The sequence below is a fragment of the Balaenoptera physalus genome (genome assembly GCF_965194825.1).
Source record: "Balaenoptera physalus genome assembly, chromosome: 15".
Classification (NCBI taxonomy): domain Eukaryota; kingdom Metazoa; phylum Chordata; class Mammalia; order Artiodactyla; family Balaenopteridae; genus Balaenoptera; species Balaenoptera physalus.
Genome location: NC_138894.1, coordinates 79512494 through 79527457, shown reverse-complemented (window position 1 = coordinate 79527457; position 14964 = coordinate 79512494). Strand labels below are relative to the sequence as shown.

Genomic DNA, 14964 nt, shown 5'->3' with positions numbered 1-14964 from the left:
CAGACTTCTCCAAAGCACCGGCACAGTTTACATGCCCACTAGCAATGTACGATTTTCCACATTCTCCCCAATGCTTGTTACTGTCTTTTTATGTAATTATAGCCCTCCTAGTGGAGTGGTATCTTGTAGTTTTGCATTTCCCTAATGACATGAGGTTGCCCATTTGTCTATCTCGGAGAAATATCTATTCAAATCCTTTGCCGAATTTTTAATTGGGCTATCTTTTTACTGTTTAGTTTTGAGTTCTTTATATATTCCAGTACAAATCCTTACAATTTGCAAACATTCCTCCCATTCTGTGGGTTGTCTTTTCACTGGTTGCATAGGTTACAACACAAAGTTTTTCATTTAGACGTAGTCCAGCTTATGCTTGTGGCATCCTATCTAAGAAACATTTGTCTAACCCAAGATTATGAAGATATGCTCCTGCTTTCTTCTAAGAGTTTTATAGTTTTAGCCTTTACACGTAGGTCTGTGATGGGTTTTCAGTTAATTTTTGTATGTGATGTGACCCCTTCCCTTTTAAGGACCTTTCTGGGAAATTGCCTACACCACTCAGCTTTTTTTCACTGGCCAGGACTTAGTTACATGGCCATACCCATTATCTGTATGAGGCTGGAGAATGTGTATTTCGGGCATCCTATATCAATTTTTTAAAGAGGGTTGTAAGCCTACTCAGTCATAGTCTGAGCAGGTCAATTCTATTGCTTCGTTTTTCTAGTGAACTTGTTTGTCGACTTTCACGAGGATTTAGCAGGCGAGTTTAGCGCGAACGGCCGCTGGCTCTCACTCCCTCGGAGACCTACCCCAAAGAAAACGGTCCCGAGTGACTTGCCAGCCTTTCACCCGGCAAATGTGGGCTCTGGCGTTTTTCACTTTGGGAAACCGAACCCGCGCACTTCGCGGCTTCCCTGTTTTCCCGCGCGTTGTCCCCGGCCCGGGGCGCGCCCGCCAGCCCGCCCCTCTTCGCGCCGCGCCCTCTCGGCCCGGGAGCCGCCCTCCCCGCGGGGGCGGCCGGGCGATAACACCGAGGGCGACGGCCGCAGTGCGCGTGCAGCCGTGCGCCATGGCAGTGTCCCCCGAAGGGACCCCGGCCCCGCCAGTTGAGACGGCGCCGCCGCTCCCGCCGGAAGCGCACACCTTGGAGCCCGGTTCGGTGAGCGCAAAGCGAGGGGCGCGAGGGGCGCGGGGGCTGAGCCAGGCGGAGGGGCCCCGGGGACCTTCCGGGCGTCTGGGCGTAGGCCTTCAGCCAGCCCCGGCAAGCCTCCAGGTTGTTGAACTGCCCCTGGTGGGGTCTGACAGTTTAGAGCCGAGAGGCTTGAGGGTGTTCGGGAGCCCCAAAGAGAACAGGATGGGAAACCGAGTCCTAGGCAAGCGAAGTAAGCTGCTGATTCCTTCACCTAGACAGGCAGGGCCAGGGCCAGTCTAGGGCTCTTGTCCGCCACACTCCAGGTCTTCCCCAGGTCCCCTGCACCCTGGGCAGGCAGGACGTCGAGTTGTGCGTGAGGAGGCTGCCTCCCTTCCCCAGTCTCCGGGCAGGTGCTGCGGGCAGCCACAGCGACCCTCTCAAACCTGGCTTCCTCCAGGCGCCAGGCTGTCCTTGAGGAGACTGCCTCTAGAGATGTCCTTCCTGGCAACCAGGCTCCCAAGTGAGGGTGGCGGGCAGGCGGGAACCTAGGGGCGCCCTCAGCCCCTCGCATCCCCCCTCCCCCCACCCCCTGGATGGGGCTGGGGCGCATGTCATTCAGGGTGGCTGTGTTGGAGAGGAGTTAGGATGTCTGAACTTTCCTGCCGAATGCAAAAACCCACTGCCCGCCCTGTGCTCAACGCGTTCACTCTGTCTGTGGCTTCAATTCCCTATGCTGACTCAGTGCTTCCTCTCCGGCACCTCGGAGCAAAAGATTGTGGCCTCCAAGAAAAAGCAAGATTAAGAGGCCCTCTCGGGACTCTCACTTCCCAGGGAAATGTAGAAATTCAGGGTGAGATGAATGGCTAGAGGGGAAACATCGTCCATGAAATGCTAGCATTTAATTCTCATAACAACTCTATGAGGTGTATTATCCCCATTTTAAATGTGAGGAAATGAAGCTCAGCACGCTGAGTGCCTTGTCCCGGGTCACACAGCTAGAAATGGCAGAGAATTTGCATTCAAATTTGTCGAATTTGTCTAACTCTGAAACTTGATCTCAGTTGACTGTGAAGGGCTTATGATTTAAGTAGGTAAGACTGTCTTCCTCAAGATTCCGAGATTCTATCATATACCTAGTTTCAGCTGGAATGTCTGTTTCAAGGGCCTTCTATGTATCAGAAACTTGATAGGTATGTTTCGTGGGAAACCAGAGTCCCATTATGGAGGGGGCAGGGTGGGGGGAGAGCTATCATGTTGGATTCTGCCTGTTGTTAAGCTTTCTGGAAGTTGAAATAGTGTTCACAAAAATATCAGAAAAGGAGACCACATCCTGCCTCATGTGTGGGTAGGAAGAGTGCAGAGGACTTGATAAACCCTTATCTGGGAAGACCTTCCTTTCATTTGGGGTGTCTGGCAAGATACAAAAATGGGTGAAGCCATGGTCCTCTCCACTCCCCCTCCCATCCCCGGGCAAAAGATGAAAAAGAAGGATTCCCAGCATCTTTGGAAGAAATAGCACTTTCCACAGTGTCTTCGTGGCATTTATTCTTTTAACAAATATATATATTGAGTGTCTATATGCCCAGCATTGTTCTAGGTACTGGGGACATGGTGGTGAATCAAAGTTATATAGTTCATGCTCTCAGAGAGTTTATATGCTGGTGGGGAGAGGCAGGAAATGAATAAGAATATATCCTGTAGTAAGTACAATTGAGAGAGAGATTTGGGTGGTCAGGGAAGGCCTCTCTAAAGAGATGACATTAGGCTTCAGCCTGAATGGCAAGGAGTCAGCTCTTGCAAAGACTGGGAGGAAGAGCCTTCCAGACAGAAGGGACAGGAAGTGCAAAGGCCCTGAGGCAGCAACAGAAAAGGTCGTTTTGAGTAACAAGAAGGAGGAGGCTACCATGGTTGAAGAGAGCTATCTGAAGTGAGGTGGGAAAGAGAGTGGGGGCTGATTGGGTGGGCTCCTGTAGGCAATATGGGAAGGACTTGGAGTTTTATTCAAACTGTAATGGCAAGCTGTTAGAGGGTTTTTTTGTTTTGTTTTTTTTAATTTATTTATTTTATTTTTATTTATTTTTTAGGCTGCGTTGGGTCTTTGTTGCTGCAGGTGGCCTTTCTCTAGTTGCGGCGAGCGGGGGCTACTCTTCCTTGCAGTGGCTTCTCTTGTTGCGGAGCACGGGCTCCAGAGCGCAGGCTCAGTAGTTGTGGCGCATGGGTTTAGTTGCTCCGCGGCATGTGGGATCTTCCCGGACCAGGGATCGAACCCATGTCCCCTGCAGTGGCAGGCGGATTCTTAACCGCTGCGCCACCAGGGAAGCCCTGTTAGAGGGTTTTAAGCAGAGATGAGACACAATCTGATTTATGTTATGAAAAGATCAGTTGGGCTGCTGGATGGAGAGTGGATAGTAGGGAACGAGAGTAGAAGCAGAGAAGCCACTTAGGAGGCTCTCACTGATAGATTAGACAGGGGAATTGGGAAAGAGGAATCAAGGATGACTCCTAGGTTTGTGGCCTGAGCTGCTGAGTGGACACTGGGGCTATTTAATGCAATGGGGACAGTAGGGTTAAGAGGTTAGGACAATGGGATGGAAATCAGGAGCTGTGTTTTGACCATACTAAGCTGAAATGCCTGTTTGGCAACCATGTGGGGCTGTGAGTAGACAGTTTAATTTCGAGTCTGGAGTTCACTGGGTAGCTTAGGGATATATATATAGGGATATACACACACACACACACGTGTGTGTGTGTATGTGTGTGTGTGTGTGTGTGTGTATACACACACACATATATTTGGGGTCATAAGCATTACTTCATTTTAGTGGTGGGTTGGTAAACAGTCTCTCCAGAAAAAAAAAAAGCTCTGATTTTTGCTGTTTACTGATTTCTGTGGTGTAAATACTCTCACCATGGCCGATTTCAGGCTGCCAGTAACCACTGGCTTGCAAAAGTCCCGAATATTTAACAATCAGCTCCCGGAGCCATTGCCTCATTTGCTCATCAAAACATCCCTTGAAGTTGGCAGGAATATCCATTTGACAGATGAGGCTTAGAGAGATAAAGTGATTTATTCAAAGTCCACACAGGAAGCTGGTGGCAAAGTTAGGGGTCTCCTGACCCCCAGTTCACTCTGGCTTGCTGACTCGGAAAATAAAACAGACTGCAGCAGGAAGTACTGTGGGGAAATATAAGGAAGAACTTCCCCCTGGAAATGCTTAGAGGTCATGGTTTAGGATTTTCCTTTTTCTGTCTTACTTCCTTTTAAGATGATTTGGGACAAATTAGGACTGAGAGGTTGCTGGAAAAGCCTTCAAGACATAGGGACCTCAGGATGCTTTTGGAAGTCAGGGGGCTGGAGGGAGCTGTTGTGTGTCTGTGGGGGCTTAGCTCCTGTGTCTCCCCCAGGACAGCGGAGCTGGTCGCCTCTCATTCTGCACGAAGGTGTGCTACGGCATTGGAGGGGTCCCCAACCAGGTGGCCTCCAGCGCCATAGCCTTTTACCTGCAACTTTTCCTGCTCGATGTGGCACAGGTGAGTGTGGGCAGCAGCCTCGGGGGCCCCCTGCTTCTGTCTTCCTTGGTGTCTGGTCCTTTCACCCCACCTTTACTTCCACCCCCATCATCCTTGGTAGATGGTACTTCTGACCCAAGCCTGAGAAAAAACCAAATGCTATTGAGGCCAGCCTCCTCAAGGATGTTTACTGCAGGCTGTTTGTAGTGGAAAAGTGGGAAACAACATGAATGCCCCAAAATATAGAAGTAGTTGGAAAATAAGTTGGGCTATATCCACTTAATGGACTACTGTGTAGTCACTCAAAAGAATGAGTTAGATCTATACCAGTTGACTCAGAAGAATTTCCATGAGGCACTGTCAAGTGAGAAAAGTTAGTTTTAAAGAAGGGTATATAAAATGATCCTATTTTAGCAAAACAAAAACATGCCCCATATATGTGGGTACATGGGTATATATATGGATGTATATATGTCTGTACATGATTAAAGGATGAGCATGGAGAAAGTAAATTCCGGAAGGATATCCACCAGTGTGTTAATGTTGGCTGTAGGAGGGAATGGTGGAGGATAGAAGGTAAACAAAAAAGAACTTTTTAATAAGGTATCCATGATTTATTTATCTTTCCGTGATTTTTTAAAATGACACTGATATGATCCCATTTGTGTAAAATTATAAATTGCAAATGCACATAAGGAAATGCAAGAAAGGATGATCAAAATGCTCCTGGTAGTTGTCTCAGGATGGTGGGATTTCAGATGAGCTTTGCTCAATATTTTTCTGTACTGTTTGAATGTGTTTATAATGAGTGTATCATTTATGTAATCAGAAAAATCAATAAAACGTTTTCATTGTGAAACACAAGGTCTGCCTTTGACTGTCAGCTTCAGTGCACCCTTCTTGCACTGAACCCTTCAGGGGAGGATCTCTCAAGTCTTCTCCAAAAGTGACTGGGCATAAGTATAACAGGAATGTGCTAGGGTACAGCTATCACTCCCTCCCCCTTCTCTACTGGTGCAGATAAGCCCTCGGAGCCTTCTGGATTCCTGTCCTGGGGAAGAGACCAAAAAACCTTTGCACCGTGGCTCTGGCCCCTGCCAGTTTCCCAGATCTTCCTCCTGATGGGCGGGCAGGCCTAGACACCTTCTCTGATTCTGCCGGGCTTGGCTGTCCCCTCCCCTGTCCCTTTCAGATCCCTGCTGCCCAGGTGTCACTTGTCCTGTTTGGAGGGAAGGTGTCTGGGGCAGCTGCCGACCCTTTGGCTGGGTTCTTCATCAACAGAAGCAGGAGGACAGGGTCTGGACGACTCATGCCCTGGTGAGCAGCCCCATGGTCCTCAGGATCCTGGCACCCACCCCTGGCTTGAGGTCCCTGTGTTTGTCACATCTGCTTCTTAGTGGATGGTTAGAGGACAAGTCTGGACAGTAGGTGACAGGAATGGATTGGGTCTGACTGAGTCATGCAGGTGTTCAGAGACCTCTCCCTCACCTGGTGGCACGGAGCTGGACAAACCCTCCAAGAGTTGCAGGCCTGGCCCTGAGGGTCTAGGAGTGTGGCCAGGCTGAGCTGGGTGTCTTGAAAGGTCTCACAGAGAAGATGTGACTTGCCTGTGCCCCCGGGCCCTGGGAACAGGGAATGGCACCACCCAGCCACTAAGTGCCCCAGCGCCCACTCCTGGCCACCTCTCCCCCTCCATAGCTCCCACCCTGAGAGCCCCAGCCCAGGGCTTCTCCAGGGGCCAAGAGCTCGAGCCCAGAGGGGTGAGGTTGCTCCAGGCCCACCCTTTGCGTCCTCTGTCCTGGTGCCGCGGGGCGCTCCACCTGGGCTGTGCTTCCACAGGGTGCTGGGCTGCACGCCGTTCATTGCCGTGGCCTCCTTCTTCCTGTGGTTCCTGCCCCCCTTCACCAGCCTGCGAGGCCTCTGGTACACAGCCCTCTACTGCCTGTTCCAGGCCCTGGCCACGGTAAGCAGGTGGCCTCCTTCCTCGGCCTGGACTCCTGGAACCCCAGTGCTGGCTGGAGGCCCCTCTGAAGTGTGCTGGGGTAGGGGTCCAGGTCCCCGCTGCCCACCTGCTTACCAGGTGGCCACCGACCATTAGCTTTTCTCGTGGGCTCTAGGCTGGGTGCCCCTCCTGTCCCTCAGCCCCAGCCCCTAACTCCGGGTTGAGGGGATCAGTGGGGACGTGCCAGCCTGGTGCAGGCCTGGCCTCGGGAAGCTGCTGGCCTGGGTTGGCAGTCTGGCGGTAGGCGCCATCCTAAGCTCTGCCCGGTGCCCCAGTTCTTCCAGGTGCCCTACACGGCACTGACCATGCTCTTGACCCCCAGCCCCAGGGAGCGGGACTCGGCCACCGTGTACCGTGAGTGCAGGCAGGCGTGGGGTGGGGCGGGGTGGGATGGCTCTGCCCCTGGCCCCACGAGCTGTCACCTTGCTCCACGCTGTGTCCCAGGGATGACCTTGGAGATGGCGGGGACGCTGATGGGAGCCACTGTGCATGGACTCATCGTGTCTGGTGCCCACGGGTCCCACAGGTGCAAGGAGACTGCGCTCCCAGGACAAGTGGCCGTCTCCCCCAACGCGGTGAGTGCCCAGGCTACCCGGACGCCCTGGGACCCCCGCTTCGGGGTCACTTCTTTCTTCCAGGGCTGTTTCTCCCCCAGGTCTCTTCATGGTTGTTTGGGGGCTCAGCTCTGCACACCAGGCCCTCTCATTCCTTCCCTGCTCCTGTAGCTGAGCCCATGCCCTCCGTCCTCCCTGCTAAATCTGCTTCTGCTGGGTGCCTTCTAAACACGGAGTCAAACAACAGATCAGCAGGCCATCTGGAGGGGAGGAGGCGGACCCCAGAGAAGGGACAGGGGTGGGGAAGGGCCACAGGCAGGGACAGGGGAGAGAGACAGCAGAACGGTTTGGTGTCCTGGCAGAGCTCTGGGCAAAACCTGACCTATGACCAGTCCTACCCACCCCTGAACGGGCGACTGCCGACGCCAACCCCACCCCCAGTGTGAAAGGGTTAGTACCCCTTCCTGTCTTCTCAAAGCAGGTCCCTTTTCAGCAATTAGGGGACGTGCATCTATTTATCCATCAAGTTCATCTTCTATCCCCGCCCCCCCCACCCAGCCCTTTCTCCTTAAGCAAATGACATCACTCACCTCCACCAACATTTGGGAATTAATGGTATGAGAATAATACCACCAACACCCATGGTTCACCACCCGTAAGAAAACATTACAATGAAGTCCTTGTGTACCCACCCATCCCCAGACCCATCTGTAGCCCAGCTACAGAATTTGCCTGAGTACAGTGCAAAATGAAGCTGTAGAGCCCCAGAGAGAGTGGGGAAGTCAGTTTCCCCTTCCCATGGCCTACTGCCCCAATCTAGGGATTGCCTGAATCTGGGTCAGGGAGAGACTCTGCCCAGTTGCCCTCAAACCCCATCATTGTGCTATGAGCCTGGGATCAGAGGAATTGCGACCTGCAGATTTACCCTCCCCGCTTCCATGCCTAGGCCCCACTGAGGCCTCTACAAGTGCCCTCCCCAAAGCTACTGGGTCACTGTCTGGGTGAGGGTGGAACAGAGGGTGGCAGGGGCCTTGGGTTGGGGAGCAGGAGGCCGGGCGGGGCCTGGGATGCCAAGAAGTAGGGAGCAGGAGGCTGAGAACCCACCCCCCCCGGGAGGTGGAGCCTCGTGTGAGCCAAGGCGAGAAGCATTCAGGTGCCTCTTGGTAGTTCCAGCTCTGTTGTTCCACCGACTTCACTTACAAAACACAAATTCATAGATAAAATCATCACGAATTTCAAGACAGCAGGGCATTAACTCCCAGGTGCAGTGCCTTCTGAATGTGGGACCCTGCGCAACCGTGCTGGATCCACACTGGTGAAGAAGCCCTGCCCATCTCCCTCTTTCTTCCCGCACCAAAGGGAACCCCTATCCTGAATTGGGTGACTGTTACTCCCATGCATGCCTTAAATGTATTTTATTACATATGTGTCTTCCTCTGAATGTTAGGTAGCACCGTTCTGGCTTTGACATTTATCTGCGTCATCATGCATCACACTGTCTGCTCATAGATCTGTCTCCCCAACCACTCCAAGCCCCTTATTGTGGATGCGCAGGATCACTTATTCATCAACGTAACCTCAGGGTCTAGCATGCAGAAATCAGCCCCAATGAACGTTTGCTTAAAAAAAAGAGAGAGAGAGGCGAAGGGGGCTTAGACCCATGGTGGCATGGATGCCCGCAGGAGGCAGAGGGTCAGCAGAAGGACCACTCTGGGCCCTTAGATCTCCCTCTCCTGCTGGGCTGGTTGGGAGGGGGGGCACCCAGCATCCTTGGGCTTGGGCCGAGGGTCCCTCTGCTCCCACTGGGAGGTACTCCTGCCCGGCCCCTGGGTATCCCCACCTCCGTGGGTTGGAGACATCACCCCCACTGAAGTTCTGTCCTGTCCCACAGACTCGTCTCTACTGCGTTGCAGCCACTGTGGTTGCTGTGACTTACCCCGTGTGCAGTAGTTTGCTCTGCCTGGGGGTGAAGGAGCGACCAGGTGGGTGCGGGGTGCAGGCAGAGTGTGGGAAGCAGAAGCTGCGGCCGGGCTCCTCTTGGGCGTGGGTTTTGGTTTTGAACTCCACCAAGCCAAGATGTCCCCTTCCCGTGTTGCAGATGCTTCTCCCCGAGCCTCCGGCCAGGGTCTGAGCTTCCTGGCTGGGCTACGCCTCACAGTCCGGCACCCGCCCTACCTGAAGCTGGTCATCTCCTTCCTGTTCATCTCGGCAGCCGTTCAGGTACCTCTGGCCAGGCTGATGCCCACTGGCTTGGCTCTGGCCATACTGACCCTGCGTAGGTTCAGGTGTCTCTCGTCCCCACCGCACCAGAGAGAAACCAGTGGCTGGCAACCCCCTGCGAGGCTGGTGCTGGGAGGAGAGAAACCTGCCTAGAGCTTGTGGGGCTGGGCAAGGTCGGGGCCCAGACACCAGGAAGCTGACGGTGTCTGGGGTGGTTCTCAGCTGTGCCGGGGAGGGGGACTAGGAATGGCGTTTATACCTGTGTCAGGGATGAGCGTCCTTTGTTGGGGAGGGGACTGCGTGATGGCGGCAGGAACCGGACGCTTGAGGTTCCAAAGGGGAGGCCAGACTTGAGACCTTGGCCTTGCCCTTGACTTCCACGTTTCTGCCATTTCCCATACATGCCCACTTGCTGTCGACCTCCTCAGGTGGAGCAGAGCTACCTGGTCCTGTTCTGTACACACGCCTCCCGGCTACATGACCATGTGCAGAGCCTGGTGCTAACCATCCTGGTGAGGGGACCTGGGGCGGTAGAGGCAAGGGCGCTCGGGGGCCTGAGTTGGGGATGTGTGATCCTTGACATGACACACGTAGCCGGACTTCCGGTGGTCAGTGTTCTGGACTCTGCTGTGGTCTTGGTCACCTGCATTTCAGCAGAGGGTGGAATTGGGGCCAGGGTCATAAAGTTCAAAGCCACTGTTTCCATCCAGGGGGCAAGGTCAACGTCGAGCGTCCCACCTAAAAGTCAGGGCTTCGAGGGCCTGGCAGAGGCGCTGGCGGCGTGTCCTGGGCTGTGATGATTCTGTCTGCTCACAGGTCTCGGCAGTGCTGGGCACCCCGATGTGGGAGTGGGTTCTGCAGCGATTTGGGAAGAGGATGTCGGCCTTCGGGATCTTTGTGAGTGAGGCAGGAAGCAAGGCCTGGAGGGATTTGGGGGGGGCAGTGACCTTGGAGCCTGAGCCTCCTGGGGGCCGGCAGGGCCGCGTCTATATTCACCGCGTGCTCAGTGCCTAGCACGGGACCAGGCGCAGGGGGTCATCAGTAAAGCGGTGAGTGTGTGAATCAAAGAGCAGTTGAGCGGGCGGTGCAGGTGGAGGGAGCAGCTAGTGTGTCTGTCTCCCTAGGGGATGGTGCCATTTGCAATCCTGCTGGCTGCTGTGCCCACAGCACCCGTGGCATACGTCGTGGCCTTTGTATCTGGCGTGAGCATTGCTGTGTCCTTGCTGCTACCCTGGTAGGCTGGGTGAAGGGAAATGGGAGTGGGAGCCTCACGTCCTTCCTACTGGGTATCCCTCCTTCACATCAACCTGCTGTCCCAGGCCCCTTGTGCACAGGCTGTGCTGGGGAGGGGCTCTCCCCCTTGCGGGAGATGGAGGCTGCCAGTGCCATCTGTGGAGCCCTCCTGAAAGAGCGCCAGGCGGGAGGACTGGTGGACAGTTGTGTGTTGGGGAAATAGAAGCACACTTACTGCCTGACTCTCTGTGGGCCGGTCCTGGGCAGCAGGGACCCAGGGGTGAATCTGACTCACTCTCTGTCCCCAGAGAGCTCCCAGGCTGGTGGCTGTCGAGGGGATAAAAGAGATAATTCTGCAGCCCCCTCCCCCAGGTCCATGCTTCCAGATGTCGTGGATGAATTCCAGCTGCAGCACCAGCACGGCCCAGGGCTGGAGACCATCTTCTACTCATCCTATGTCTTCTTCACCAAGCTTTCAGGTGCAGGCGCCCTGGGCATCTCCACTCTCAGCCTGGAGTGAGTCACAGAGCTGGGCTGTACCAGAGGCACAGAAGGCTAGTGGTGTGGGAAGCAAAGGGCAGAGTCCCCCACCTTAGCCAGCCAGGGGTCACCCGTGGGTCCGGAGGGTGTGTGGGAACCTCCACCCTAGCTTTCTCTGTGCACATGACTGGGAGGGACCCTTCTTGGTGGCTGTACCCCTTCTGAAGCCTCTGCTTCCCACATTCTCAGCTTTCTCTGAACTCCTCCCTGGTCTGTTCGTTCCCTCACACTCCCGTCCCCCATAGTTAGGCTGATCTGGCCAGGAAACTATCCAAGTTTCAGGATAGCGTGGTGGTTGGGCGTTTGGGACCCCTCCGTCAGGAAGCCAGGCTCTGAGCTGGATGCGTGGGATGGTGTTTCCCCAGCTTCGCGGGGTATGAGTCAGGAGCCTGCAAGCAGGCGGAGCAGGTAGTGGTGACCCTCAAGGTCCTCATCGGTGCCGTGCCCACCTGCATGATCCTCATCGGTCTGTGCATCCTCATGGTCAGCCCCGCTCCAAAGGTGCCAAGTCGGACCAGCTCCCGCTCCCTTGGGAGGTAGGCACCTCTCGCACACGGGTATACACAGGAGGGCTGCCAACGCCCGGGAGGCAGGCAGATGTGCACGGCTCTCATTTGGTCATCTCCACCTGATGTCCCACAAGCATGGCAGTCAGTCTTAATGGGCCCCAAACCGAATTTATCTTCTTCCCCAATCGCTGCTCCTGCTGTGTCCCGGTCCCAGTGAATGGCACCACGCTCCAGCCTGGGAGCCGAAACCTGGGAGTCGTCTTCCACTCTTCCCCCCACCGCAGGCTGCACTGAGCAGCTCTCTCTGACCTTGTTCTTCCCCCTGCGAACCACCGATCCCATCTGCCCACTGTCTGGCTTTCACAGTAGACTGTGGGGACCTTGAAAGCTGGGTCTGTTTTCTTCATTTTTGTGTCCCAAGAGCTCAGCCCAGAGCCTGAGGCCAAGCAGGCGCTGCAGTGTCAACACGCCTGGTCCAGCAGACGTTCACGAGCCTTGTCCACGTTTTTGCCGATGCTCACGCATTTACAAACACGAGTCCATGTAGATACAGAGGACCACGCACGACAGGCAGGAAGTGGCTTTGTCATGGGTCCCTCACTGCTTGCTGTGGACGGCCTGGGACTCCAGCCCATCTTATTGAGATCATGCGCTACACTCGGGGAATAACACGTGGATGGGGAACTGCTTAGTGGGACTTGGAAGAACAGGGGTTTAGCTTCCTTCACAGGGTTGAGAAGGGGAGGAGTTGCTAGAGAGACAAGGAGCAGCCACTGACACTTCCACGGGACCCCAGCCACCTCATCCTTCCCTTTGGCTTCTTCCCTTTCCGACAGGAGGACCAGCTACAGCCTCGCTTGAATTTGAGACTCCTGTGAGCTGGAACGGCAGGAGCAGCGTCTTCTGGGCTCCAAGCCCCCCTTTCTTCTCAGCCCTTCGGCACCCCTGCTTCACAGTTTACACACGACCCGTCTTTTCCCCTGGGATATGGCATCTTCAGTGGCTCTCCTGAAGAGAGTGGCCTGGGCTCCAGGACCCCCGCCTGTCATGTCTTGCCTGTTGACTGCAGGACATCTCAGACAGGCCTGTGCCCCTGACTACCCAGCTCCAGGCAACCTGTGACCTGGAAAGCATACCAGTAGCAACTATTCCTGGAAAAAGGAAGCCCCTACCAGCCTGGTCTGCAGACTTCCTGTGGGAGCACCAAGCCCACCAACCTGCTTGGATGGCAAAGCTACCTGACAGGACAGACACACAGAACTCGTTTCCCCTGATGTTCCACTGGATGTCTGAGAGAGGCTGACAGCACGTGAGTGGGCAGAGTGGGGACAGATGGACATGCTAGGATGTCCAATTAGGAGAGAGGCAGATGCAGCGAGGCCAACAGACCCCAGAGGGAGCGAATGGGGCCAGTGGTGGGGATAGACTGAGCAGGGCATGAGGTGTCTCTTTCCCTTTGTACAGCTGAGCTGATGACACTGTTTCTAGAAGTGGACATTGACTGATACTGAGCCACCGAAGAGCCATCATTTTTATCAACAAACGTTATTTTTGTGGAAATATTTTTCTGAAAGTTTATCTTTTTTTTTTTCTGGCTGTGCCTCACCACATGCGGGATCTTAGTTTCCCGACCAGGGATGGAACCTGCGCCCCCTGCAGTGGAAGAGCAGAGTCTTAACCACTGGACGACCAGGGAAGTCCCCTGAAAGTTTATCTTATAAAAGCACAGGAACCACCATTTTCTAGAGGCCATGTCTTTGGGGAAGAAAGATCCACTGAGATTCATTTTTTCAGAAACAAATTAAAGGGTTTATCTTCTATTGAGTCTGTAAAATTTGCCTGTGGCCAGCCTTCTCATCCCACCTCCTGGGAAAGCCCTGTCCCGAGGAGGGAAGGGGAGGGTGCCTGATGTCACTGAAACTGGCTATGGCCCATCAGCCATATGTCCCAGAGTCTGCATTTCCTCAGACCAGAGATGCCATGTGGGAGGTGGGTTCCTTCCTTCCTTTGGAGGAGAAAAAAAGTTGAGACTCCATAGTGGCCAGGTAGGTCATGTGGGTTTGGGGCCTGGGGAAGAGTTGAGGAACCTGTGGGGGCCCTGATGCCCCAGCAACTCCTCCTAGAGAAGCCCAGATACCTCAAAGGAGACCAGGAGGTGCAGACCTGCCCCCCACATTTCTCCCAGCCCCCAGCCCAGTCCCCTCCTGAGCCCACTGCCCAGGGCTAGGCCCCCTTCCACCTCCTCTTTAGACCTCTGGCTGCCTCTTAGGTGTGAGATTAGACGCGAGGTCTAAGACGGCCAGAGCTCAGACACACTCAGGCAGGATGTGCTCCTCAGAGCTTAGAGTGTTCAGCTTCCTCTACAAATGCTACAGCACAAGAAGGAAGCTGACCTCAGAGAGAGAGTGCAGAGTGTGACCCAGTCTGTCTGATGCCTGAACTTTCTGGCCCCGTGACACTGACATGGGCATCTGATCCTTGAGGTCACAGGGCTCCAGAGAAAGAGCTGGGCTCGGTCTCTCTTCCTTGCCCATCTGACCGATTCAGGAAGGGGCTGACAGGAAGCTCTGCTCACCCCCCGCCGTGCACAGGCACACACACCACACACATACCTCACACATTGCACACTCACACACACCCACACACGTACACATACAGAACAGTTTCTTAACACTGGAAAATCACTGGCCCTGTGGAGACAGTACCTGGTATGAAAGAAGGCCAGGTAGTTTCTACCATGTTGTTATGCTGTGCTTTGGAAACCTGGGCAACACAGGTGGGATCAGCAGCTCGTGCCACGTTTTATGTCACCTGTACTATTTCCCGGGAGTGCAGTCTCAAGGGCCAGAGCTTCACTGTACAAAGACAGATGCAGGGGGCCACCTCTGGGGGTTAGGGGTTAGATCTCAGAGACAGGAGGTAATCATGGGCTGGCCAAAAGGGATTATTCCATTTCTTCTTCATAGCAGCCCTATGAAGCAGGTACTATGATTCTCATTTTCAGATGAGGAAACAGGCTTAGAGAGATTAAGCAACTTGCCTAAGATCAGTTGGTGGTAGAAACGGTCTTGTACCCAAGCTGGCCTGACTCCAAAGCTTGTGGAGCTAGCCAGGGCTTAAAATAATTTTTGGAGGTATGGCTGATCCAGGACTTTGGTATCACAGGACCACTCCTCCTCTGAAACCAAACGCCAGCATCCCTGCCTCTGACTCTATGCTTCGATTCCACTGTAATTCCATTATTCCTACTCTTCGACCTTCGGCTCA

General features: G+C 54.2%; 1 protein-coding gene across 1 annotated transcript; it reads left to right on the top strand.

Moving 5' to 3' along the window:
• The first annotated feature begins 106 nt into the window (after positions 1-106).
• Positions 107-13515, top strand: MFSD2B (MFSD2 lysolipid transporter B, sphingolipid). The gene is made up of 14 exons (XM_082427533.1): positions 107-1156; positions 4535-4660; positions 5832-5956; positions 6479-6602; positions 6917-6995; positions 7086-7216; positions 9087-9177; positions 9294-9415; positions 9844-9927; positions 10232-10312; positions 10540-10649; positions 11021-11164; positions 11554-11724; positions 12534-13515. The coding sequence occupies exons 1-14, from the start codon at positions 854-856 to the stop codon at positions 12556-12558; spliced, it is 1716 nt and encodes a 571-aa protein (XP_082283659.1). The 5' UTR covers positions 107-853; the 3' UTR covers positions 12559-13515.
• Positions 13516-14964: the final 1449 nt, after the last annotated feature.